At 39.8% G+C, this 27,327-nt stretch overlaps 1 protein-coding gene across 1 annotated transcript in view; it reads left to right on the plus strand.

Moving 5' to 3' along the window:
* The first annotated feature begins 16,363 nt into the window (after window positions 1–16,363).
* The window catches only part of LOC150076884 (eukaryotic initiation factor 4A-III), a 51,141-nt gene continuing 40,177 nt past the window's right edge, over window positions 16,364–27,327 (plus strand). The window contains exons 1-3 of the mRNA XM_090386457.1: window positions 16,364–16,573; window positions 20,031–20,103; window positions 24,127–24,256. Coding sequence (XP_090242583.1) covers window positions 16,429–16,573; window positions 20,031–20,103; window positions 24,127–24,256 — 348 coding nt within the window. The 5' untranslated portion in view covers window positions 16,364–16,428. The remainder of the gene's footprint in view (window positions 16,574–20,030; window positions 20,104–24,126; window positions 24,257–27,327) is intronic.

Here is a 27,327-nt window from a genome sequence, read left to right on the forward strand (position 1 = left end):
CTGAGCGGTTGAAGAGGTAGTTCTGGAGACAGCGGTAGAGGTTGAGTGGAATATTGATTTGACGTAATCTCCTGACAATGCTGGGCCACCAGATGGAATCGAAGGCACCAGCAAAGTCAATGGAAATAGCCAGTAGATATTTTTCTGTGGTTGAGTTTGCTGTGTTGAGCAGATTGTTCATAGCATCTTCAGTGGAGCATCCTGGCTTAAAGCCATACTGCTTTGGAGAGTCTAAGTTGGCTGTCTGGTAGTAGGTGGATAATCTGGATTGAAGCAGCCGCTCCATTACCTTTCCCAAGACCGGGAGAAGAGCAATGGGGCGGTAAGATTTGGGTAGAGTAGGATCTTTATCTGGACCTTTTAGGATGAGTCGAAGCACTGCCTGTTTCCAAGAATCAGGGAAAATTCCTTTCGCAAGGCATTTGTTGAATAGTGCTAATAGGTGGTTTGGGAGATGTGTTGCTGCTTTCTTGATGACCTCAACCTCAATATTATCATGACCAGGGCATTTATTCATTTTTGTTCTGTCAAGTGCTTTGTTCATTTCCTCAGAGGTGAAAGGAGGTTCTATTTTATTGTTGGAGAAGGCCTGGTTGTCTTGTTTAATTTGCTTTTGTTCATCATTGAGGGGACTCTCATCAGTCTGAAGTAGGGCATTCAGAATATTATTCATGGATTCAGCCCATGTGTGTGTTGGATTGCCATCAGGAGTCAGGGTTGCATTTAACATCCCCCTGGGCAGCTTGTTCATAACAATGCGATAAACGACCCCCCCAAGGATCTGCGTTACCAGTGGTTGTCACAAGGTTCTGCCAAGACACTTTCTTTTTCTGCCGAATGAGGCTTGTGTAGTCGTTACGATATCTTCTATATGCTTCCCGTAGAGCCTGGACCTCAGCAGGAGTGCCTCGCTCTCTGGAAGGCTTTTCGGGCAGTGTGGACTTGCCGCCTTAGGTTTTCTAGTTCCCTGCACCACCAAGGGACAGCTTTTAGGTGCTTCTGACGTTTTTTCATAGTTCTCTCACATGCTTGTTGGAGTGTGCTTGTTAGGAGGGAGAGGTGCTCCTGTGGATCAAGATGGTTTAGTTGGGATGTATCCATTTGTAGCTTTGATTTTATATTGTCCTTGAAGGCATTCCAGTCAGCTGTTTTGGTGGAGTATCTGATGATATCGTGGTAGGTGGGAGGAGTACTATCAAGTTGTCTAGATAGATGGAAGGAGATGGCCCTGTGGTCTGAGGTGGTCCAGGCCTCATGAACCATCCATGATGAGAACTTTTGTGCTATGGACCGTGTGGCGAGCGTAACGTCAATGTTGCTTTCCCACAGGGTATTGCTGAAGGTAGAAAGGTGATGTGGTTTGTTAAGGACTTCAAATGGGGAAGATGAAAGGAAATCTTCTAATTGCTGTCCATTCTGGGAAACTATGTGGCCATCCACACGGCTATGCCACAAGCGAGATCTACAATTGGCATCCATCGTTACTAGGATTTTGCTGGAAGGTAAGAGGGTTATGACTGACTGGAGATATTCAATATATGGTGCGATATCAGTTCGTGGTCGGCAGTACAACGAGACTACGTGCAGAGAGCCTTGTTGGCAGATAATGTGTGCACAAACACCAAAGGGGGTGCATAAGGAGTCGATCTTTGTGACTGTAATTGTAGTATTCCTAATAATGATGGCTGCCCATGGAGTATCTGTGGTTGTCTCAATGATCCTATAAGCGCGAGGGTAGCCCTGTACCCGTCCCTTGTGGGTGTAGGGCTCTTGAACGCAAAGGATATCAATTTCTTCTTCATCCATTTTCATTCTAATTTGTTCGACCACATTTCTGGCTCTTTGGGCATTCAGTTGGAGAATTTTGAGGACGTTGGTGGAATGGCGATTATGGTGTACAGCCATAGTCGGTTTTGTTATGGATGGTTCTCAATACCCTTAAATAGATTGGACATTTGACATCCCGGACGGAGTGATTGGGATCCATTTTTGCTGCTTTGCAGTTGGCACAGTTAGGGGCTCGATGTTTGTTTGGACAATTGTTGTAGGTGTGTCCGCGTTCAGCACAGTGGCCACAGGTGAAGTCTTGTCGGGCACAGACATGGGATGTGTGTCCAAATCGGAGACATTTAAAGCACTTGATGGTAGGTATGTGCTCCTTGAACCGGCAAGAGCTCCAGCCAATAAATATTCGTTGTTGTTGGGATAATATTTGCCATATCTTCGGGGAGAGTTCGACTACCCAGTTGCAACAAGTACCCGATCTGGATTTGGTGGAGTACTTGACTTTAAGTTCACTTTGAATTTCATGTCTAGTGATATGATCAGCAAGGTTCCTGTCATACATTTCCTCAAGGAGGTCATCTTTGGAAATTCCTTTTTCGACATGGAAGATTACAATAGATGGGCCTTTTGGTTTGGGTATCTCAGCGCTAAGACCCAGTTCATTTATCTCTGGGATTTGAATAATGTTTTCTGCATCTTTTTTGGAAGCAGTCTCAATGATGATTCCAGAATTACGGATTTTTCTGAGGCTTTTAATTTTTATGGTTTTCATTTGAGGTTTCAAGTTGGTAGTAACAACCTCCTTGACAGCCTCGCTTGAAGTAAAGCAACCCTCTTTGGTCGCACGAAGGATGACTAGGTTTTGTTCTCTATTCTGTCTGGTGTTGGGAGGGGCAAATAGCTTATCTGCCATTGGTTGGATCCTCAGCGCATCTGAATAGGACCGGGGGCGCTGTGGCATTTCACTTGGTTCCCGGTTCTTGGTCTGGTGATAATCATTAACTGTGATATTCGGTTCACTGTCCATAAGGTGGCAGTCAGTGTGATTGGGAGGATGAGCATTAATTTTTGGCCGCTGTACCATAGCAGCATAGGTTGATTCTGGGATAAGTGTAGGGAGAAGTGCTGGTCGTGTCTGGCGGTTTGATTGTGCTGTCAGATCTGGGAGGAAAGAGTTCTGAGTGCTATGGCTGGTCCAAGCTGGACTGCTGAGGGCCTTTGTCAAAGTATAATTTATTTCCCTCAGTTGTTCATTGATTGCAATTAGTTGTTCATTCTGTAGTATTAGGTCATGTAACATTTTCTCGAGGGTACCCCAGCAGCCTGTAACTTTTTGGGCAGCTGGCTTGGTTACTCTACTTCCTTCAAAGCGAAGGCAGCATTCCATCATGGACCTGAGGATCATAATTTTCTCCAAGTGAGAGCAATCCTTATCTAGTGAGGACTGCATGGAGTTCAGTTCTTCTTCTAGGTTCTCCCAGAGAGTAGCTGAAGGAGAACAGGTTTTAGTGGATTTCTTGACCTTTTTTTTGGGTTTTAGCCGTTTTCGCTCAGCTGGAGGGGTGGGGTTATTCATATTTGTGTCCACACCCGCGACCTCCTCATCAATAATAATATTGCTATTATTTGGATCCCGTTGCAAGGAAACATCAGTGCCTAACTTAGCTGGTTGTTTGTTGAGCTGTTTAATCAGAGCTGAGTTTGGGCAGGTGTTTTCAAGTAGTTCCTGGTTGCTTGAGATGTGCCGTGCTCTGCATGAAGGGCGCAATAGCACAACTACGGGAGTACTGTTTCCCGTTTGAGATTCGATTTTTGACATATTTTCTTTAATTTTATTTTTGTTTATTATTACTATTTTATTTATTATCAATTATTTATTATTATTCACCTATTATTATTTATCCATGTATTATAATTATTACTCATTTATTTATTATTATTATTATTTTTTTTTTTATTTTTTGAAGTTGTTCAAAACAGCTAGAATTTATAGCCAATTAGCAGGAAGCTTCTTAGTGCCAACTCGAAAAACGTAGGTTCGCTAAGTGAAACAATATGGTGGCGAACAAAGGAGAGTGGCGATAAACATGGTAAAAGGTAAAATAAACTGCTAGGATCTAAAATAAAGACGTTGTATGTGAGGTGACCAGTTTAAAAGTTTCCTGGGAGAACTCCGTTCCCAGTCAGTTTCACAGTTTACAGGTTTCACTGCCTCAGTGACACTATCTCTACGGCGACCACGTGGGTTTCCATAGGGAAGATACGACGATATATTCACTTGCTTGTAAAATGGCCTTCCCACATCAAATAAAAGATAAAATTTTACCTGCAGGTAGAGAAAGCGATGCTGCATCCACTGAAATGGTCGTCACAGTCCAGGGAATTGATAATCCAAAGTAGAATCCGTATTTTATGGGAACACTCTAAACATCGTTGCAACACAGGGAATACAAAGGGTACTAGGAAAGTTTTGCAATATGACGCAACAATGAATCACAGGAAGCTGCATGTTGAGACATGTTCATACGTGTATAGTAGCCGCCGCGCCAAGTCGATGGGCTCAGTTATTCATTAGTAGTGAGAGTGTCAAGTGCTTGCGATGGCATCGTGGTCACGAAATGAGATAAGGACAGTTTTGCGGTATAATTTCGTGCGTGGTTTAACCATAGACCAGTGCTTAGAAGAAATGACTCTTGCACTAGATGATGATTGTCCACATCGTACAACGATATTCAGGTGGCATAGAGAATTCCAAAGGGGAAATTTCACTCTGGAGGATTCTGAGAGGCCGGGAAGGCCACGAACGCCAGTTACGGAGGAAAACGTTACTGATGTGAGGAAAATGCTTGACGAAAACAGGCGAGTGACCTACCAACAGATAGAGGATACTTTGGGCCTAAATGCACCAGCAATTCGTTCGATTCTGCAAGATCATTTGCACGTGAAGAAACTTTGTTCTCTCTGGGTGCCGCAGCAACTGACTGAAGAGCAGATGACACGACGTGTGACTTGGTGCCGGGAGATGTTAAAAAAGTTTGATAAGGGACAATCTCGGTATGTGAACAACATCGTGACAGGTGACGAGACTTGGCTGTACTATTACGATCTGCCGACCAAGGCTCAAAACAAAGTTTGGGTCTTTGATGATGACGACACACCCCTAATTGTCAGAAAATCCCGATCTGTAAAGAAGAAAATGATAGCTGTATTTTTCAAATCGAGTGGAATTGTGGAACGTGTCGTTTTGGACACGCAGAAGACAGTCACAGCTAAGTGGTATACTGAACAATGCCTGCCTAAAGTCATTGGATCTATGAAGAACCTGCGGCCAAAGTCAAGAATGGACACCTGGTACCTCCATCACGATAATGCTCCAGCTCACCGCCCCAATGCCTGCACCGAATATTTGACCACGACAGGACTGAAACCTCTCGAGCACCCTCCCTACAGTCCAGACCTTGCTCCCTGCGACTTTGCACTGTTCCCGCATGTGAAAATGAAGCTAAAAGGGAGGCGGTTTTCCAGTGATGAGGACCTTCTACGGGCTTGGGACAACGAGTGTGCTTTACTCCCTAGTGAAACTTGGCAGAACTGGTTTAAAGATTGGTTTCGGAGGATGAGAGAGAGAGAGAGAGATAATCTTTTATTACCCTTCACGGCCATAAAGCCAGGGGCTTACAGTTTCCCAAACTTGGGAAAATTGAACAATTATTTACAAAAAGGTAATTTTACAAAGAAAACATATTATAATACAAAGGAGAGAACTCCTTACGAGAGTTAAATCTGCTTGAGCTGGATTAACATCGAGATAAGAGCACCAGCTCAATCAGACAGGAACAGGTGCAAGGTATACATCAGTCATTGCTGATTAGTCGTACTCGTCATAATTTTTTTCCGGTAAGTCCGGTCAGCAGCGAATTTGTTCAGGTCGGCGTCCAGTGCCTGGGTTTGCTTGAGCATCTGCTGAGGAAGGAACCTGTCCGAGAGATGGAGTCGTGCTGAATGCGAGTAGAGCTCGGGATTGGCCCTAAGGGCAGCAGGGGGGATCCTCCAGCCACAGGTATCCCAGAATGAAGGTGTTGCCATTATGCCTGTTATCATCTTGACTGTTGCTAGGAGGCGTTGGTCATCGATTAAGGTGGGAAGCCGTGGAATTCCGAGAGAGTTGGCAAGCTGTGTGGTACGAATCAGAGCTGGAAGGTTGTGCTTCCTGTTGGCCCACTTTAGGAGCCAGAATTCTGTGGCAAAGAGTGGTTTCTTTATTGACGGTGCCGCTGACGCCCAAGTTTCAGCAGCATAGAGTAAAGGTGGAAAGATAACTGTTCTTATGTACCTCACGGTTATCTTTTTGTCTGTGATATGAAGGAGATGCTGTTTTGCTATCCACCGGAGTCTTGAAGCACGTGTGAGGAGCATATCCATGTGGGCGTTGAATCGAAGTTTTGGGTCGAATACAACGCCCAGATCACGATGGCTGGACACAATTGGGATGAGGGTGTTGCCGACCGAAAGCTGGAGAGAAGAAGGAGTTTGCTTCAATGAATACACCATGAATTCGGACTTAGCAGGATTGATCTTGAGCCCAAACTGGCAGAGGTAAGATGTGACTGTGGTGAGAGTGTTGTTAATTTCCACTTTTACCAGATCTAGGCCTTGACCAGGAATGAGGGGAGTGAGTATCTTGATATCGTCCGCATAGCTCAGTAGACATCGAGAATGTGCAACCAGTGGGAAGATAATGGATGAAAACAGAAGGCCCGAAAGGACCCCTCCTTGTGGGACTCCTGCGGTGACGGATCTAGTAAGGGTGCGATCTCCTGTATGAAGCTTTATAACTCTGTTATTCAGAAGAGAGGAGAGAAAGCATAATATGTTCCCTGTGATCTGGAAGTGGCATTCCAGGAGAGTGAGAAGTTGGTTTACTTGGACGGCATCAAATGCAGCCTCAATGTCTAAGTAAGTCACAGCTAGTTCCTGCCTATTCTCCAATGCTGACAAGATAGTATTCGTGGTGGCTAGCAGATTGGTGATCGTTGATCTGTTTGGAAGGGAGTAGTGAATTTGGACTGGATTACTGGGCAAGATCTGCTTAGTGAGGATGGGGAGTAAGGCCTTCTCCAGGAGCTTCAGCAGGCTGGAGGAGTTAGAGATGGGTCGGAAGTGTTTAGGTTTCGATGGCGACTGAACTTTGGCTAAAGGTTTGATGAGATAGTTTTTCCACTGCTGTGGGAAAATTTTGTTCGAGAGTAACTGGTTGAAGATAATTAAAAGTGGCTGAATAATGTACGGACTTAGGCATTTGAGCATGAATTAGGGAACTCCATCATCACCGGTGGTAGACGAGGCAGTTAGAGAATTGATGGCTACGATCAGCTGTTGTTTTGTAATCTGAATGTTGTTCAATGGAGAGGTGTATTGAATGTAGAGTAAATTACTTTGAAAAAATTAAATAAACAAAGCTGTATTGCAAAACTTTCCTAGTACCCTTTGTATATATATATATATATATATATATATATATACACAGTATTTTTAAAAGTTTTATATATATATATATATATATAAACTAGTGTTCAAAGAAAGTGCATCGCAGAGGAATTTCACATTTCTAATCCTTTTTCGCCATGGTATGTTACATTAATGAGGAACATCATAAATAGAAATATAAACAAAAAGATATTTATTAATAGTTAACGCAAAGCTAATTAATATTAGACAGGTGCTCTTAAAATTCCAAAATGAGCATTTGCAACCTTTATACACAGTTTTGGTAAACACGACACTTATGGCTGAAATGTTAGCAGAAGACCTCAATTTGCTTCAGTTTATCGTTTTAAATGGAAAACAAAATGAAAAGTTCACCAGGTGAACTAATATTTAGTTGAACCGCCTCTGGCCCTGATGACAGCAGCGCACCATCGAGGCATTGACAAGATCAATTTCTGAAGATAATCAATTGACAGTTTGTGGTTCCAAACACGAATTATTGCTTCCTAAAGTTCACGAAGGGTCTTTGATTTCTTTCTTTCTGGCAAACTGCAGATTCCACACGATGCCAACAGTTCTCTATATGATTCAGGTCCGGCCTGTTTCCTGGCCAGCTAACAGTTGTAATAGGCGTAAGCGTTTCAAAACGAGGTCCTGTTTTGGCGTAGACTCGTTTGCAACCGGTTCCTTTTTTCCTATCAGCAGAACCAGTATTCTTGAGTTTAGAAAGAAGTCTACTCACTGTCGGCTGATTACAAGACACAGTTTGAAGCAATATGACGGGAAGAACATCCTTCCTCACGTAAAGCAACAATAGCACTTTCTTCGTGGCGTCAACTGCACGTAACTCGCTATCATGACGCAAGCAAGGTGATGAAATTAAGGCCACTAAATGCTTTCTGGAGCTCTACAATGTTTCAACAGCTATTTCACAAATAGAAAATCACAATCAAGAATCCATTCCATCAGATTACAAGGAATACCAATAGAGGCTGCCCTCAGGGCTCCATTTTCGGCCCAGAACATGATGTTGGATGAGTGGCTAAGCTACACTTTCAAGCATACCTTCATGTTTTCCTATGCCGATGACTTCGTTATCCTGGTAGATGGACCCACTCGTTCCTCGATTGAGAACCGAGCAAACCTTGTCTTTGAAGCCCTTACTACATGGGCTTCAACCCATAAGTTGACGATTAGCACAACTAAAAGCAAAACACTCATGAAGGGCATAAGGGGCACTCTTAACGTGTGAAGACATCCGATGATTAGACTGCATGGCCATCCTCTCCAATATGAAAGCTCAGTCAAGTTCCTGGACCTAACTCTGGACAATAAGTGGTCTTTCTTACCACATCTTGACTTCCTCAAAGAAAAAACTAAACGCTACACAGCCATGTTGGCCTGTGTAACTAGGACTGACTGTGGACTAAAAAGAAGAACTTTGCATCTCCTTTACAGCACTGTCTTCATTCCAATCATAACTTAATGAGCCCAAATCTGTTTCGTTGTGTGGACAAGACCACCGTGATCAACAGGTTTGGACAAATCCAACGTCTCTTCCTTCTACGCATGTCTCGTGCATGCCTCACAATATCTACACCTGTTCTCCAATTAATCACGGAGAAACTCCCCTAGATCTGCAAGTCGCTTTTTGTGTTCTAACAGAATGCACCAGGAAAAACATAGCAACAGAATTCCTAGGTATAAACACTAGACCTGACCAAGACCTGAAAGTAGAAAATAAATGCATTTGGCAAGAAGTGAACATCCTGTGGCAATCTCAATGGTCCATTAGTGATAAAGGTGTTATAACAAAGATGTTTATCCCAACCATCGACCATTTCGTCAGCTGCACCTTGAACTGGTTCATCCCCAACTTGGAGACGTTGGGGATCAATCAAAGGAAAACTACAGGAACTGGGCCTCAGTTCATAGGTAGATGTACAAGGCAGAAAAACGTTACCAGCATTACCATCATTGGTGTGAACTATCATCAATGCTCCAAAGATATCACTCACTAAAGATTACTACCAAATGAAGAACAACTGCCCAGGAACTACCATGGAAAGGTTCCAAAACTTATGGATAGAGACAACCTACGAAAGACAAAAGGTTCGTATTCTACTGGACTTGACTCTCACAGATTCCAGTAGAATACGAACAATAGCACAATCTCTTAGATGAAGACTGACAACGGCACCGGCGTGCCACTAAATGTCAACTTCCATTCTTGGCCACCTGACATTCCGAACCGGGTGCCCTAACTCGGTTCACTGTGTACCTCTCTCCCCTGGTACGGAAAGGGAGAGGATGAGTTTTTGTCTCTCCCCCCTTCCTTCCACCTCCTTTTCTCTGGTGGGGCTAGTCCCTACTGACCTTTCTGGGGTTGCCTTCCCTACCATCCCCATACTTCTATCTGCTCTTCCCCCTTCTTCAATCTTCACCCCCAACTCTAACTGAATATACGCTTTTTTTTTAGGCCCTTACCACCGAATTCTTAGGAAATTAGGTGGTAAGGCCTGGCAGAGTAATTACTTCTAATGCGATCCCTTTATGCCTTACCTGCCTCTTCGGGGGAAAGTGTGGGCAACGGGGGTCCCACTAGAGGCCCAACAGCCAAAAGGGCAGAGGGACAACATACCACTACCTAACATAAACATATACCTTACAACTTTTAAAATCTCTGGCCTTCACAGTGTTCTGTGTTTCACAAACAGAGTACACAACACGGAGATGGAGGAACCCCTGGGGGCCGTTAGCCAATGAACACTTTACACTTCACCACCACCTTCCACAGAGAACTTGATCTCCAACATGCTGGTACCTCAAAAATACTCCTTGGAAGCCTATTCACGCTTTGGCACTTTTACTCTCTTACCCCTCCCCCACCTACTACAGGTTTCCCTAGCTCGTACTGACCTCAGGGACGTTTCTCTTGATGTACCCCTTTCAACTTCACCTTTAATTTCCCCGTCTTCCACTGTCTTTATTTTTCTCTTCATTCGGGGCTTCCCCCTACCTCTGCCATGGGCCAGCCTCGTCAGACGTTTTTATCCACTAATGGTCCGGCTCCTTGTGCCGTGGACGGATGCTTGGAGGTGCAGTCCTTGGTGATCGCACGTCCCAATAACTGAGTCCAGATGAACAAGTGTGTGTGTGTGTGTGTGTGGGGAGGTTTTGTTGCACCACCTAACACACGCACGCACACACGTTCCAAACATCTTTAATTGATTTTTCATGTTTTTTCTCACAGAAACTCGGGTTTTACATCCTGCAAACAGAAAATCGACAACAATTTTCTTTTGTAAACTGCGAACATACGCAGTTTACAAAAAGTATATACGGAGTAAGATGGCCTTTATCACTTATGCTCCTTAAACTCTACTACAACAATAAGAGCGGTAGGAGCTAAAGAATCTGGAATTTGGCAGTTGTGTGCCACTTACTTCTGTAAAAAAATTAAAGATTCGACGAGTGTGGTGTTACCTACGCCAAGAGTGGATTGTGGAAAAAGATCATGTGGTCTGACGAATTTCGATTTACACTTTTTGCATCAAAGGTATGGTGCAAACCTAATGAACCCATGCATCCAAAGAAGACACTACTCAAGCAACTGGAGGTGGTATCATATAATGGACTAGGTCCGCTCGTGTCGTTAGTAGGTTGTGTTACGAGTAATGAATATCTTTCTTTACTTTTCTTTCTGCCGTATTGGACCAACTTCACCTTCACTATTTCACTTTTTCTAGGATTGTGATTGCTTCTTTCAAGGCGACAACGCAACTTGCCACCGTACAAAAATTGAATCTGAATGGTTTCGAAGAAAATTCCCAATATTTCCAGCATCTGCCCTACTCGTCTAATTTTCTAGACCTGAATCCAATTCAGAATTTCTCAGATATGTTGGGATTTCTCGATTCTGTACCGATTACAATACAGCAGTGGAAAATAACCTCATGGAAGAATAGTCAAACATGAAACTACATTCATGCCACGATATGTACGGGCTGCAATTCGGGCAAAACGAGGCCCTACTATATATTTAATAAAGGTTTCTAATTTTTTGGCAGTGAGTTTATTCATTTTAACAGTTGGCTTTAATCATATTTTTAAATGAGACATTTTCTTCGCGATGATATCCACCAAGACTTAAACTGTTCTAACAATTTATTTCACCAGGACAAAAATTTTTTATGAAAATGTTTTTTATAAAATTTTTATTTTTATATACATTTTATTTTTATATAAATTTGTATATAAATATTTTTATATAATTTTTTTATAAAAATTTTTATAAAAAACATTTATAAAAATGTTTTGTCTTTCTTTCATTTTTTTTGTTTAAATGTACAATGAGCGAGAACAAGAATTATAAATTTGCCTTTCTCAAACTAGTTAGTTGTATCCAGCATTCTCACGGCCTATTGTTCTCTTGCAACCCTTCTCACATTATTTTAATCCGTACTTATTGTTGAAAAGACGATTCCATAATTTCCTTTGTGTATCTCTCTGTATTTCTGTGTAGAGTAGGAGACCGGCAGATTTACTTAACATTCTGCCGGTCTCCTACTCCTATTAAGAGTAGGAGACCGGCAGAATTACTTAACAAGTACAGGTCACTGTTGAACAAAAGCCGAGAATTAGGGTTGAATTTGAAAGTGTTTGCAATTCTGCCCAGACACGATAGGAGGGAGTATATGATGAGAGCCTTGTCGATCAATTCGGCCCTGGAAAGATTGTGCAAGGCTCAAGGGGTAGAATTTTTTTCAGCCTGGACTGTACTTGTTAACAGGAGAGATTGCTTCTACAGGGATGGGATACACTTAAATAGAAAGGGTGCAAGAATATTTGCTGATGCTATCGAGGCAGTGTTAGGTGGGTCGGAAAACTGCTAGCTTGGGGGGAGACAAAGACCAATAGATTGACAGTAGCCACTGGCAGAGGTGAAAGAGATTCTTGCACTGCTTCTATTAGAATGAGCAGAAGCCTGAAAAACAAGATGCATGGTATTTCAGAGACTGCTGGGAGCCATTGCGGTTCAAGTAAACACATGGGTTGTGTTAGGGCAGCTAAGAATAGAAACAGGTGCAGGTATACTTGCGTGTACACCAATGCTAGGAGTTTAGTAAATAAATTTGATGAATTTGAGGTATTGCTCAAAACATCAAAGGCCAAATTGTTGGGATATCAGAGACGTGGTGTCACACAGATATAAGGGATGCAGAACTGCAATTTGGGGAGTACAACGTTTACAGAAAGGATAGACAGGACAGGAAGGGGGGGGGGTTATGCTATTAGTTAAGAAACACATAAAAACCAAGGAAGTGAAGCCAGTCGACATCGCTGGACAGTGCAGTGTTGAGTCAGTTTGGTGTGACATAAGCATTGGGAGATCAAAATTGAGAGTAGGAGTGTGCTATAGGCCTAATGACTCTGATGAGTATAATAAGAAACTGTACAGGGAAATAGAGTGGGCCAGTAAATCAGAGAGTCTTATAATGGGAGATTTTAATTTCCCAGATATTGACTGGAATTTGGGGGCTGGTTACTCACACACTAGCAGGGCTTTTGTGGATTTATTGGATGATTGTTTTCTACATCAGCATGTTCGGGAGGCAACTAGAGGGAGTAATACTCTTGATTTGATTATCAGCAGTGATTCTTCATGCATTAAGAATCTGCAGATAAATGAACCACTAGGTGGCAGTGATCACAGTGTGCTGAAGTGGGATTTACTGAAAGAGGTAACTACCATTAGGGGTAAAGGGAAGGGTTATTGCTTCCGTAAAGGCGACTACGATGGACTGAGACAGTATTTAAATTCTATACAGTGGGACCAACTGATGATGTTACCAACAGCAAATTCAAAATGGGAAGCATTCAAAGAACTTATCTTGGAAGCTACTAGGCTTTACATACCAACTAAGAAATATTGTTCAAGGTTTAGGCCAAAATGGATGTCAGATGAACTAATGAGGCATATGGCAGAGAAGAAAAATGCATGGGATACTTACAAATTAACACATGACACAGAAGCCTATGATAGATACAAGTTGATATGCAACCAAGTTACAAAGGAGGTTAGGCAGGCGAAGGCAGATTACGAGAAATCCTTGGCAAGGGATGCAAAGAAAAACAGCAAAGAGTTCTTTACTTATGTAAACTCTAGAAGGAAGGGGATGAATCAGATTGGTCCACTTGATATCGATGGGTCAACTGTTGATGATCCTGCTCAGGTAGCTAACAAACTAAATGAATATTTTGCATCGACATTCACACATGAGGAGTTATTCAGCAAGGGGAATGCCAGAGGTGTATTCAACTCTAGCAGTAAGCTACAGAATCTTGAAATAACTGGGAGTAAAGTGGAGGAGAAACTGTTGAAGATAAACACAAGAAAGGCACCCGGGGTGGATGGGATCTATCCAGTTATATTAAAGGAGGCAGCAAAGGAAGTAAGCAAACCCTTAGCCATAGTTATGAGAGCTTCCTTGGACTCAGGGGAGGTACCCATGGACTGGAAATGTGCAAATGTGACCCCAATTCACAAAGGAGGATCAAAGGCTGAAACAAGTAATTATAGACCTGTGAGCTTAACTTCTGTTCCAGGAAAATTAATGGAGGCACTGGTTAAAGAAGCACTGCAGGATCATTTAGACAAGACTTCAGTTATAGCTCAGACACAGCATGGTTTTGTTAAGGGGAAGTCTTGCCTGATCAACTTGATTGGATACTATGATGCAGTCACAAAAGTGCTGGATGCAGGGAATAACTTTGATATTATATACTTGGATCTTAGAAAGGCTTTTGATACTGTTGCACATGGAAGACTGCTACACAAATTGGAGCAGTGTGACATTGGAGGCAAATTGCTGCTATGGATAAAGGGGTGGTTGAGGGGGAGAAGACAGAGAGTGGTAATCAATGGACACTGCTCATCGTGGACTGATGTTATTAGTGGAGTCCCTCAGGGCTCAGTGTTGGGTCCATTGTTGTTTTCTGTATTTATAAATGATATTGATGATGGTATATCAAGCTTAATGTCCTAGTTTGCAGATGATACAAAGGTTGCCAGGGTTGTCAAGGACACTACTGACATTATGCTGCTGCAACAGGATCTGGAAAGGTTGAGCAGATGGGCTGAGAGGTGGCAAATGAAGTTTAACATTGACAAATGTAAAGTACTACACATGGGAAACAGCAACCCCAGAGCAACGTATCAACTCTGTGGTACTACACTGACAGTGGTAGAGAATGAAAGGGACTTGGGGGTGGTTGTGCAGGCAGATATGAAGTTCTCTGAGCAGTGCAGACGGGCTGCAAGAGTAGCTCATGGAGTATTGTCAATGATATACAGGAATTTTTCCAGCAGGGATAAGGCGGTGATTGTTCCATTGTATAAGGCAATGGTCAGGCCACACCTAGAGTACTGTATACAGGTCTGGAGGCCTCATTTCAAGAAGGATGTAGAGCTGCTGGAACGAGTACAGAGAAGGGCAACAAGATTAGTGAATGGAACAAAGGGGTGCTCTTACGAAGAAAGGCTTAAGTTTTGCAAATTACAGTGTCTGGTGACTAGGCACCAGCGAGGTGATCTGATAGAGGTGTATAAAGCCTTGAATGGTTTAAGCATGCTCAATGCTGATGGGATTCTTCCTCTAGCTCAGAAAAATCACCTGAGAGGGCATAAATTCAAATTGAGAAAAGACAGATGTAGGATAGACGTGCGGAAATTTGCCTTTAGCCAGCGGGTGGTTGGTTGGTGGAACAGACTGCATCCCTTGTGGTGGAGGTTGATAGGCTAAATAAGTTTAAGGCTCAGCTGGACAGGTATTTTGAACGAACAGAGGGGTGAAGTGGAAGTGGTTTTTTTTTTTTTTTTGGCTGATGCTGCATAAGCTTGCTTTCTTGCATCAAATGCCTCTACTAATGCTAATGCTAATGCTAAGACGATTCCATAATTTCCTTAGTGTATCTCTCTGTATTTCTGTGTAGAGAAATCTGGCTAAATTTCTTAATTGAAAATAGCTTCTTTTATTTATTGTTTTTGTTTTTCAAAGTCTCTTCTTCCCTTAGTCCCTCAAATACCCTATCACTATATACCTCGGAGAAATCTGGCTAAATTACTTAATTGAAAAAAAGCTTCTTTTATATATTTTTTCAAATTCTCTTCCTGCTTTAGTACCTCAAAGACCCTATCATTATATGCTTCGGTACGCTCCAGTGCATGCTTTGCCAATTTAGAATATTTGGTATTCCCTTAGTCATATGTTGTTTGTTCTGCTCATTAGTGCGCCTGTCAAATCTTTCCACTGGCCTATTTATTGCTTACCTCATTTACTGTTATTTTTGTATTTTTACTCTTGTGTTATAATATAATATACAGTTATATAACATGTATTCTGTTATATCTAATATATAAAGTTATGTAATCTACAAAAATAAGTTAAATGTGGTAAGGTATGCTAAATACCTAGGCGAGATCGAAAGATTTGAAAAGCATACAGTGAACACAACAAACAAGTGGCTAGAGGGAACGCCGAAGAACGTGAACGGTGGAGAATGCGCTGGAGTGCTCTTATATAGTGGTAAGGTTTTTGGGGTAATAGTGGGCGAGAGACTTTGATCAAAATAAAAATAAGATGTTTTTGCATTAAGAAATTAGTATTAGTATTATTATTGGCCACATGGTGCAAGGAAGCCTGAGGCTTATGCTGCACCAACCAAAAAATGAAGAATGATAATGTCCAGCTCAGGACCCTGGGTGTGCCAAGCCCATACTCACCGGATGTGAGCAAATCAAAGTTGCTATCGGAAGTTATATCGAGAGAAACATAGGAAAATATGAATGAGCTTTTCAATAATAAAATTAAGTTGGGATTAATAGAGCCTGAGAGGTATGGTAAAGGGTTTGTAATATGAATCCCATTTATTAAAATTATTTAATATAATCGTGCCGTATAAAACGTTCGAATAGTTTATTTTTTGATTTATTTTTTTACAGGTTAAAGCTGAGAGGAATATTTTTGCACACTATTACATAGCTGATTTATAGAGGGCGCTGTTTGTCTCATTCAGAGAATGTGTTGTTTAGTGTATGTTATACTATAAGTGCTGTATGACTATATTAAGTTATATACTTTCTGTTATGTGAAAATGTCTTCTCGTGGAAGTCGGAGAGTTGTTCAAGCAGATGATCTTTCAAATGTTGAATTTGAAACTAGTGAAGATGTTGAAGTAATTCCTACTTTCGATGCCATGGGGCTCAGGGAAGATCTCCTTCGTGGAATATATGCATTTGGTAAGTAAAGATGGCCGGTTTTTGGAAATATTATATTGTGATTGTTCTTTTCTGATTATATCTATTTGAACTAATGCATCGTATTCTAAAAAAGAAAACTTGGTTTATATTTATAATTTATATTTCTTTGTAGTATTTGAAACATATATCTTTTATAGAATGTTAATGATATGATATTACTATTTTAGTCTCGAGTTGCTTCATTTCGGACCCAGCGAGAAACGTGACACCAAATTTGGTCATTTTTATCATCAGAAAAAGTCATTTTTGGTCATCAGAAAAAGTGGCATTAGTAGTGTTAGAAATTTTTGAAATATTAGAGCACTTGTGTCGTTTTACCTTTAAGTTGAAAATTCAGAAGACAATGACATGACATTTATGAGTTGAATCAGTGCTCACTTTGGATCAGAATTGTATACATGCATGCAGTAATTACACTAAAATTATGGCCATTACCCATAAAATTTTTAATTAAAAGCCATACACATAATTAAATTAGCAGTGTACATTCTGTTTTAAAGAAAAGCAGTGAAAAATTGCAGAAATTCGCATTTTCCAGTTTATATGCCACTTATATAAACGGTAAAGAAAACTGGAAAACCTTATAAAGCTACAGAAATTTGATATGTAGATATTGGTACTGCACTGCTTTTTCGAAATTTATGAAGAAAAACAAATAAGTTTTTGTTTTTTTTTGCACCAACTGTTTATTCAGAATAAGAATTTAAAGAGATTGTTGGGGGGGGGAGAGTTCGAGAGCAACAAGAGCAGTCAGAATATAAAAATAATTACATAAAAACTGGCTTGTACAAAAAAAACTAAAGTGAATTAAAAGGTATTGAGACTTTTGAGCTCAGTAAAGTCATATCACTTTCCATAATACTACTGAGTTCAGTTATTTACAATTATTCTTATATTTTGCAATTATCTTGATTATTATCTTCAACTTGTGCTTACTTTAGAAACAACATTATTATTTACAAATTGAAAATTACTGTTATCAGTTATAATTTATTAACATCACTGAAAAGAGGTGAACCTGTTATTCATTAAAAACAGCTGTGAAGTTTTGGAGCTACCGGCTCAAGAATAGATGACAGGTGACCCCAATTAGCAATCCTGTGTGTTAAATGGCGAATATCCAGCGTAAGACAAGCATTGAAATTGAATATTTTAAAAAACAGACTGCTTGTCGATAAAATATCTTATCTCTAATAATAAAGTATGTATGTGATATTACAGTTGTCTGTGACAAGCTGGAACAATGCTCCAGTATATTCCAGAATTTACACCAGGCCCTAATGTAAGTGTATCTTCCATAGGCATTTATCTATGTGCCATATGGCTAAAATCACGTTTATGTGTGTGTAAATGTTATATAGAAAAAGTGATAAAAAATTTTTATTTTGCAATTATTAACAGTTAATAAGTCAAAATTGATGCCATCTATTGTCTAATGAGGAGACCATTCCTGTGAAACTCGTCACAGGATTTCCTTTGAGTTTCTAATGATTAAGAGCATTTGCTCTTTTCTGGTGATATTCAATTAAAATGATTTTAGATTGAGTGTGAATGATGATGTAGTTTCTAAAGTAAGCATAAACACAAACATGTTTCTGTCACAGGAGGGAACAGTGTCTCTCAAGACAGCATGGCAGCAAAATAGAATGCAAAGAAGTATTTATTATAAAAACATAACTATCATATTTTTATGGTATCATAAAATTTTTAAAAGTAATATTTTTATATTTTTAAAACTGATTATAAAAGGAAGAAATGATTCTCTGCAAGCTTTATCCCTTAGAGAGATTTTATTTAAATGTTGATGCCAATCATGTGAATTATATTTCTGTAAGAATCCATATGCAGATATGGATTCTTTTAGAAGTTTAGCCATTTTGGTTTAATTTTTTTTTAAGGTTTTATTTTTGTTGAATTGCTTGGTAAAATGTTTTATTCATTTTGATTGTTGAATCATGCCCAAGGAAAAAGTAGTAACTCTTCTTTTTTCAAAGCAGGATATGAGAGGAAACAGTGGGCTTAAATAGACAGAATGGTAATATTTTGTGAAGTTTGTTCAAAAAAGATAATCTGTATTAAAAACATTCCAGTTGAAGCAACCCGTAAGTACTGCTGCTCACAATCTGCAAAGGAAATTAAAAGTAAATTAAAAGTAAATGCTTTCATCTCTGCTGACTGACGTTAAGTCTACCAACTTTTTCTAAATATTGTGTATTTTGTCAAGGTCTTTTTAGAGCTCTGATTTTTGGCAGCTGCTGTTAAAAATATTGTAACATGTGTTTTCAATCATTCCTGGAAAAATATTCTGTTGTCACCAGAACATACATAACTTATTTGTGGTGAACATATATGACTTATCCAGTAATACATTTTCACTGTATATCAAGCTGCTTGATAGTTTTTATTTGTGTTTAGCATCAAAATACAGAATAAAATATCAAAAAAGTTACTTTTTATTTTATTTTGAATTTTAATGTTTCCTCCTAAGTACATGTTACTGGAGGAACTTGGGAATTATCTTCACACTTGCGTGGAGACCAGATGTGGCTTGAGATTGTGCCAAGCAGAACTGTTCATTCCATCCAAGGATCATAGTCTTTAAGAGGGGGGATGAATGCAGACCTCCATTAGTGGTGTTGTATTCTGTACAAATTTGTAAGCTGTCATACCATTTACAGTGGCAGTACCTATGCGAATGATCAACAATAATTGTGTTGTAGAAATTTTGATCATCCTCCTTCCAAAAGTGTTCAGCCACAGCAGATTTCCTATAATTGGTAGACTGTTGCAGTTTATATTCTCCCCCCCCCCCAGTTAAAACCTACAATGCTGACTCCCTTATGTAATCCTCCCTGGCTGGGCTTAACAGAATGGATCTCGATATTGTGGATCTGTCAAACATGCTGTGTGGCTGCCAGGGCAGAGGCTGCACACAGTTGTGTCGAGGATAAAAGACCCTGCACTTAATGAGGGTACGAGTGGAACTGTATATGAGATCGCGTCATTCAGATTGTGCAGAGAGTTTGTTCTTCAGAACATAACATCATTAGTAGATAGGGGAATAATATTCACCCCCTCCCCATTTTATCAGTGTATTTTATCTTATATTAAATAATACTGTTTTATTCTGCAACTCATTTTTTTATTTTTTTTTATTAAAAACTGGTATGTTTGCTGCAGTTATTATGAATGGAAAATATTGTTCTGTTCTGTTTTGTAACCTGTCTTCCACCTGTTGAAATTAGCCAATTTCAAGTCCAAATTTTGTTAAGCTTTTAGTATTATGTATTTTAAACTCTGTAATATAAATTTTGTACGCTTTTCCATTATACTTTTTATTGATCAGATTTAATGAGAATGCCTTGTCTAATACTTACTAGTAGTTACTAAAAGTAGTTAAGCAGTTACTAAAATCTTTTAGTTATTTTTATTATAGGATTTGAGAAGCCATCTGCAATCCAGCAAAGATCTATCAAGCCTGTTATTAAAGGACGAGATGTAATTGCACAGTAAGTTTTTTGTTTTATATAAAAGCTGCTTTGGGAAACTTAATGCAATCTCATCCTTCATCTGAAATTTAGAGGTAGCTCATAACATTGTAATGATACCTCTCATCCAGTCATGAGTCACATGCTAAGTGAATCATGACTGGATTCAAAATCTCAGCTCATTAAACATTGTTTTTTATCAAGGGATCAACATGCATCAGGCAGCGGTCAAGACAGTTAACTAAAATCTACCAGACATGCTGCATTAGCAGAATCCACTTACCGACATAATTATTTTTTGTGAAATATGAACTTTGTGTGCTGTGAGATGATGGCATCGGCTGTAAATTTTTTTTTAAAAACTTGTGGATTAAGTTTATCATTTATTCATTTATTCTTAATTTCTTGGTTGTCCAACTATTGAATAAAATAAGAAAGCTTATATACACCCTACCATTAATATCCAGACACCTTTCCATTGATGGTTGTGTCCTACCCAAGCACCAAGTGTCAGACGAATGTAAATATGCTTGTAGGCTCATGAGGAGATGGTAATATGATGGTGAATGCAGTATGACACTGCTGATGGAATTAACAGACTTCCAGTGCAGAATGATAATAGAATGTCATATAAGCAGTTGATTTGTACATGAAATTTCAACAGCTTTGAAGATCTGTGGGTCAACAATTGATATGTGATCTACAATTTAAAGTGGGCTGGTGCTGAAACTGACAAGGAATGACCTCTGGAGCTGATGGAATGTGACAGTTGAGCCCTGAAAGGAATCATCTCCTCAGAAAGTAGGTCAATGTTGCTGCAGCCTAACGGCCTGTGTGTGCACGTGTACACACACATATACAGAGGAAAACTATTGGGACATATTTCAGTACAAGTACAAAGCACGGGATGCTGCATGATAGGAGTTACAATGATTATGGAGCTGTCCACAAGCTGTTATTCATCCTGACTAATGCAGGTGCTATCTAGCTTGGTGTAAACGGGCAGTGCTCCATCCACCGTCTACCTGCAGCTCTTTTTAGCACAGCGCTCGGAACATGCTGATTTCTTTCCCTTCTACAAAGATGGCTCGAGGTCAGAAATGTCTGTCGGATCTGCAGCTGTTTTCCCAGACACCATGGTATCTGAGCAGATCTCCAATGAATGCAGTGTGTTCACTGCAGAGCTGCACACGATTGAGCTAGCCTTAGATCGTATACAAACCACCAACCACAAAAAATATATTATATATACTGATTCTCTGAGTTCATTGCAGGCTTTATCATCAATGAGGTTCAATCCTCATCCTGTCCTGACCCGGATACAGCAGAGGCTGCAGTTCCTTGCACAATCTGAATTTGATGTTCGTTTCTGCTGGATCCCAGGTCACATTAGGATCTCAGGAAATGATATGGCAGACTTTGCAACCAAATCAGCGAACCTTTTTAACTCATGCCTGTTAGTCCCCTATATAGACCACAGGCAAGTAATTCGAAAGAAACTGGTATCCCAGTGGCAACACTCATGGCATGGACAGGCTGCGAACAAGTTATATGAGATTAAGCCTGTAATTGAACATTGGCAGTCTAGTCTGCGCAGGAACCGAAAAGAGGAAGTTGTTCTATCTCGGCTCCACATAGGACATTGTCACTTGACACGTTGCTATCTGCTGAGGGCAGATGATCGTCCTATGTGTAGAAATTGTGACACCATTTTAACAGTCCGTCATATTTTAATTGAATGTCCATCTTTTTATAATGACCGTCATTTATGTTTTAGCCATCTGTCTGAGCCTTATACACTCAGACAGGTTTTATCGGACAATGACAACGTGTCAGCTATTTTTATGTTTTTACAACTTATTAATTTAAATAATTCTATCTGGAATATTTTTATAATTTTATGCTTTATGAACGTTTTAAATCGTATACTCTTTTACAATAATATACAAACAATTGTAATATTATAGTTTTATATTCTATATCTTTTTGACTTGGCGTATTATAGTCTTAGATGCTAATGTGCCATAAAACCCTAAAACAAACAAACAAAAAAACAAGCTTGGTGTAAAGCCTACCATTCTCGGACTATAGACCAGGAAAGTTGTGCTGTACTTTAGAGTGGAGTCTTGGTATATGGTCTACCAGTCTAATGGTTGAGCCTGGGTGTGGCATTTGCCTGAAGAAAGCTACCTGACAGTGAATTTTGGTGGGATGGTCTGTGGCTGTTTGGTCTGGAATCCTTATTTGTTTTAGATAAAACCATGAATGCTGAGGTCTCTAGACATTCTGGACAATAATGTGTTACACATTGTGGTAACACATACCTCACTCAGCAGGACAACACTCCATGTCATATTGCTTGTGTTGTGGCAGACTGGTTTGAGGATATGAGTGTCAAAGTGGGAGCTCAATCTTATAGAGAACCTCTAGTATGTATTGTTATCATCAGGCATGTGTCTAAGGAGAGACTGACCAAAAAACAGAGCTCAACTGTTACCATTTTGAAGGCTGAATGGTGGAAAATGTCAGAGGACATTTACAAGACTGGTGGAAAATGTTTCACTGAGATTAGAGGCTGTCATAAAGGCTAAAGGTTTTAGCACACATTATTAGTTTTCCTGTAAATAAAGATTATTTACAGTATATCCAGCTGTCTGGATATTAATGGTATAGCACAGTGTACCAACAATTAAGATAATGATTGTCAGTTACCTACTAAATATTATACAGGTTAATATTCTTACCATACTGAAAGGTCACTTGATAGAACTGTGGAAAATTTTCTTGTATTTATTGCATGTTTGGTCCATTAGACCAACAAAATTTATATCTAATACATCTCTCATTGGTTTTTGTTAATCCTGACTGACAGCTAGTTAAATTTCACTTTGTTCAGAGATCACCAAGTAGTTTGCATTATTTGAACCTTCTAATTCAATCTTATATTAACATTCTGTCTAAATATCAGAAAGGAATCTATTTGGAATTAAAATGTACTTCAGTTTCTACTATGTTATATTTCATTTAAAAAAATGTTTGAAATTTCAAAGAAACATTTAAAAAATTAATGAAATTCATCCAAACAGAGGTAAATGGGAAATAAATTGGCAACCTACTCTGTTGACTATCTGCCTTTTGCCAATTTTTCTATGATTGGCTTTTATTCTGATATGTGGAATATATTCTTGGTTTATTGGTGAAGGTTTGGAAGGAAGAGTAATGTTTCCCTTTTTCATTTCCGCCTGAGCTTCCTCTTAATGAGTGAATAAAAACACACACACACACACACACACACACACACACACACACACACACACACACACACACACACACACACACACACACACACACACACACACACACAACACAACTAATGTGAAAGAAATTAATTATATCTACAAAAGTTACTTCTAAGTGGTACTAAATAAAAAATAAATTAATTTCCATTTATCCCTTGGAATAGCAAGCAACATGAGTGTGTTTAGTGATGCTGACTGACAGTTACCAATCTGATATTATTTATCAGTCAGGACAGGTAATAACCAGTGAGAGATGCACTTTGTGTTGTGTTGATTACTGTACAACTTTGGCAGGAGATCCATTCCAATTGATAAATTTGCTTTATAAAATTTTGTTTATAACCTCAAAAGATATGACAGAAAAGATAAGGAGAGCTTGTTTTTGTGGCAAAACATGGTTTTTGGCTATAAGGCTACATTAAGTATAATGATGGTTTTGTACACCAGATGGTGAAAGTAACCTACCATGTAGTATTGCCTATTTTCACAGAGGCTTGTTCTTTCCTCTGTGGATGTGAATGCTACATGAGGGCCACTACTGCAGAGGCTCTGCTAATGCATTGAATATTAGTGGATTATTTTAGTTTATTATTTTTTTTTAAAACTAAAGATAATCAAAAGATTTTTAATAGAGTGAAGTTCATTAAAGTGGAGTCAGTGGTGTAAGTTTTTTTTTAATATTGAAGTATAATAGTTACTTTAAGTTTACTTAAAAAAATAAGATACACAAACTGGTTTATTTTAGGGCTCAGTCAGGAACTGGAAAAACAGCAACCTTTTCAATTGGAGTATTACAAACCATAGATACACAGATTAGAGAGACCCAAGTTTTAATTCTTTCCCCTACAAGAGAGTTAGCGGTGCAGATACAGAAGGTAAGACAGTAATATGAAATATAAAGTAATTTTTTTTTAATCTGCCCCTAGTTTTAATGGGGGGGGAGGAATCTTTCAATCATATGTCAAGTGAGGACTAAATAAACCTTGAACAAACACTTACTATCAGGTTACAGCCAGATTGTACCACATGGAGAAGATAACAAATCATCTCAAGGATCTAGGCAAAAGTAAGGCTAACAGTGTATTGTGCTGCACAGGGAAGGGGGTGTACTGCAACTTCTGAAGGCCTCCAACTGCCAAGTAAGTAGTAGTAGAGGCATGTGATGCAAGAAAGCAAACTTTGTAGCATCAGCCAAAAAAAAAAAAAAAAAAAAATCCCATTTCACGTATCCATTTCCTCCAAAATGTTTGTCCAGTTTCTCTTTGGATTTATTTAAGCTAGCAACTTCCACAGTAACAGATGAAAGTTTGTTCCAGCAATCAACTACTCGCTGGCTAAAGGTTGTTTACTGTACTCATCAGAGTCATTAGGCCTATAGCACACTCCTACCCTTATTTTTGCTTTCCCAGTGCTTATGTCACACCAAACTGACTCAACATTGCACTGACCATCTATGTCAATTGAATGCACTTTCTTAAATTTTGTGTTTCTTAACTAATAGCATTATTGCCCATCTTCCCTTCCTATCCTTTGCGGACACATTGTACTCCCCAAATTCTAATCCTGCACTGCTTATATCTGTGTGACACTACGTCTCTGATATCCCAAAAATATCTGCCTTTGATGTCTGGATCAGCACTTCAAATTCATCAGATTTATTTTCTATACTCTTAGCATTGGTATACATGCACCTGTTCTTGCCCTTAGTTACCCTAACACAGCCCATGTATTTATTTTTTACTTGATGACTTCCACCAGTCCCTGAAAACACCAGCCCCACCCTCCATTCTAATAGAAGCAGTGCAGAATCTCTTTTGCCTCTCTCTGTGGCTACTGTTAATCTTTTAGTCTGCGAATCCCTCCATGCTAACAGTTTTTTTCCGACTCACCTATAGCATCAGCAAACACACTTGCACCCCCTTCTACAGGGATGTGTATCCCATCCCCGTAGAAGCTGTCTCTCCTGCTACGTTTTAGTCATCAGGTTATTCTCTGATTTACTACTCTCTAAATGGTAGTTTAGAGAGCTGTAAAAACTAATTTTTGTTTAATATTCAGCTTTTCCCCTTTTGCTATACCTTCTAATTGTCCAAGTAGTGTGCTAAAGCCCAGAAAGGAAATTCACCTTCCACTTTTTTTCTCTCCTTTTATTACTTAATATTAATATAACTAACCTTTACCAACCACTTAGTTGCTGGTGCACTGCTCCTGCCTCCACATGAGAGGGTGGAAGCCTAAGAGGTAAATTCAAATACTGTCTGCTTAAATATTTTAACTCAACAGCATTGGATGAACATCAGTTGAGTAGTCTTGTAAGTAATAAAAGATTTAAGGCAAATGTTGGGGAACAAGTTTATCCATCTTTTCTAACCTTCTATTATTAACTAAACAGTCCCGCGAACAAGGTTCCGTGTTTTCTCATACTGAGGTGTTTGGAAAGTGCTGCTGGCTCACAAAATGTTTCAGAGACTTCAATCTGGAGATCCTCAGGTTGAAACTGAGAGCAGTAAGCATACTGAAGTTTAGGATCATGTGAATGGATACATGATCCTAAACAGTTCAGCCTGACTGCACAATTACCCCTAGATCTTTTTTTCATTTTCCACTTCCCTGAATGTAGTACCACAAAGTTGGTATATTAATCGGGGATTACTGCTACTCATATGCAGTTCTTGCATTTGTCAATGTTAAACTTCAACTGCCATTTCTCAGCCAATTGACCCAGTTTTTCTAGATCTTGTTGCAGTATTTCACCCTGATTACTGCCTTAACCATCCTACCAACCTTTGTATTATATGCAAACTTAGACATTGAGCCTGATATACTCTCATCAGTATCATTAATAAATATTGAAAACAACGAGCCCAGCAATGAACCCTGGGGAACTCCACTAATAACATTAGTTCATGAAGAGGAGTGCCCACTTATAACCACTCTCTGTCTTCTCCCACCCAACCATCTATAGCAGTAACTTTCCCTGTAATGCCACACTGCTCCAATACTGGTCTCAGAAGAGTAGTATGATTTTTATTCCCAAAAATTTGCGTTTTTCATCCAGCAAACAACAAATCAACCACAGAACACAAGCAACTTACACTGAAAGAACAGAATTCATGGGATACCTGGTTCCTGGTATTCCATGAATTCGCTAGTGGACAAACCCACCGCTTGGCAGGTATTTAGGTACACTGCATTCACGTAGACGGTAATAGGATGTCAGTATAGATAAATGTCATGAGCTAACCGACTTTGAAAGAGGGATGATAGTGGGTGTCCAACACATGGGTCACTATCCTGTAGGTAGTACAGAAATTGCACTATCCCTGTTCAACAGTATCAAGAGTGTATTGGGAATACGTCATGTCCAGAATAACATCTCATTGTGGACAGCGCTGTGGTCAGAGAAAAGTGTGAATGAATGTGGCCGTTGACGTCTGTCTTGCATTGTTTCAGTAAACCATAGAGCGAGAGTGGCACTAATCACCGCCGACTTCAACAAGGGAGGTGCCAGAAACCTCTCCACCAAGACCATCAGGCGATAATTAGCTGCAATAGGTTATGGAAGCCGCTGACCCTCCAGAGTCCTAATGCTAACACTACGACACAGAACTCTATGCCTCAAAAGGACAGGAGAACATCGACACTGGACCTTGGATGATTGGAGATGGGTCTCCTGGTCTGATGAGTCCCATTTCCCATTATTCTGAGCAAATGGGAGGCTGTGTATCTGGCAGAAACTGCATGAAGCTATGCACCTGCCATGCAGGTGGCATGCAGGTGGAAGGTCAGTAATGGTCTGGGATGTGTTCAACTGGCACATGTTGGGACCTCTGGTATGTATAGATGCATCTCTGAACAGACCAGGTTACGTGTCCATCCTTGCAGAACATCTGCATCCCTTTGTGGTCATTGTTCACCTACAGGGCAATGGACTCTTTCATCGAGA

Source organism: Mastigoproctus giganteus, chromosome 12, assembly GCF_048544385.1.
Source record: "Mastigoproctus giganteus isolate SK-2022 chromosome 12, ASM4854438v1, whole genome shotgun sequence".
NCBI classification, from domain to species: domain Eukaryota; kingdom Metazoa; phylum Arthropoda; class Arachnida; order Uropygi; family Thelyphonidae; genus Mastigoproctus; species Mastigoproctus giganteus.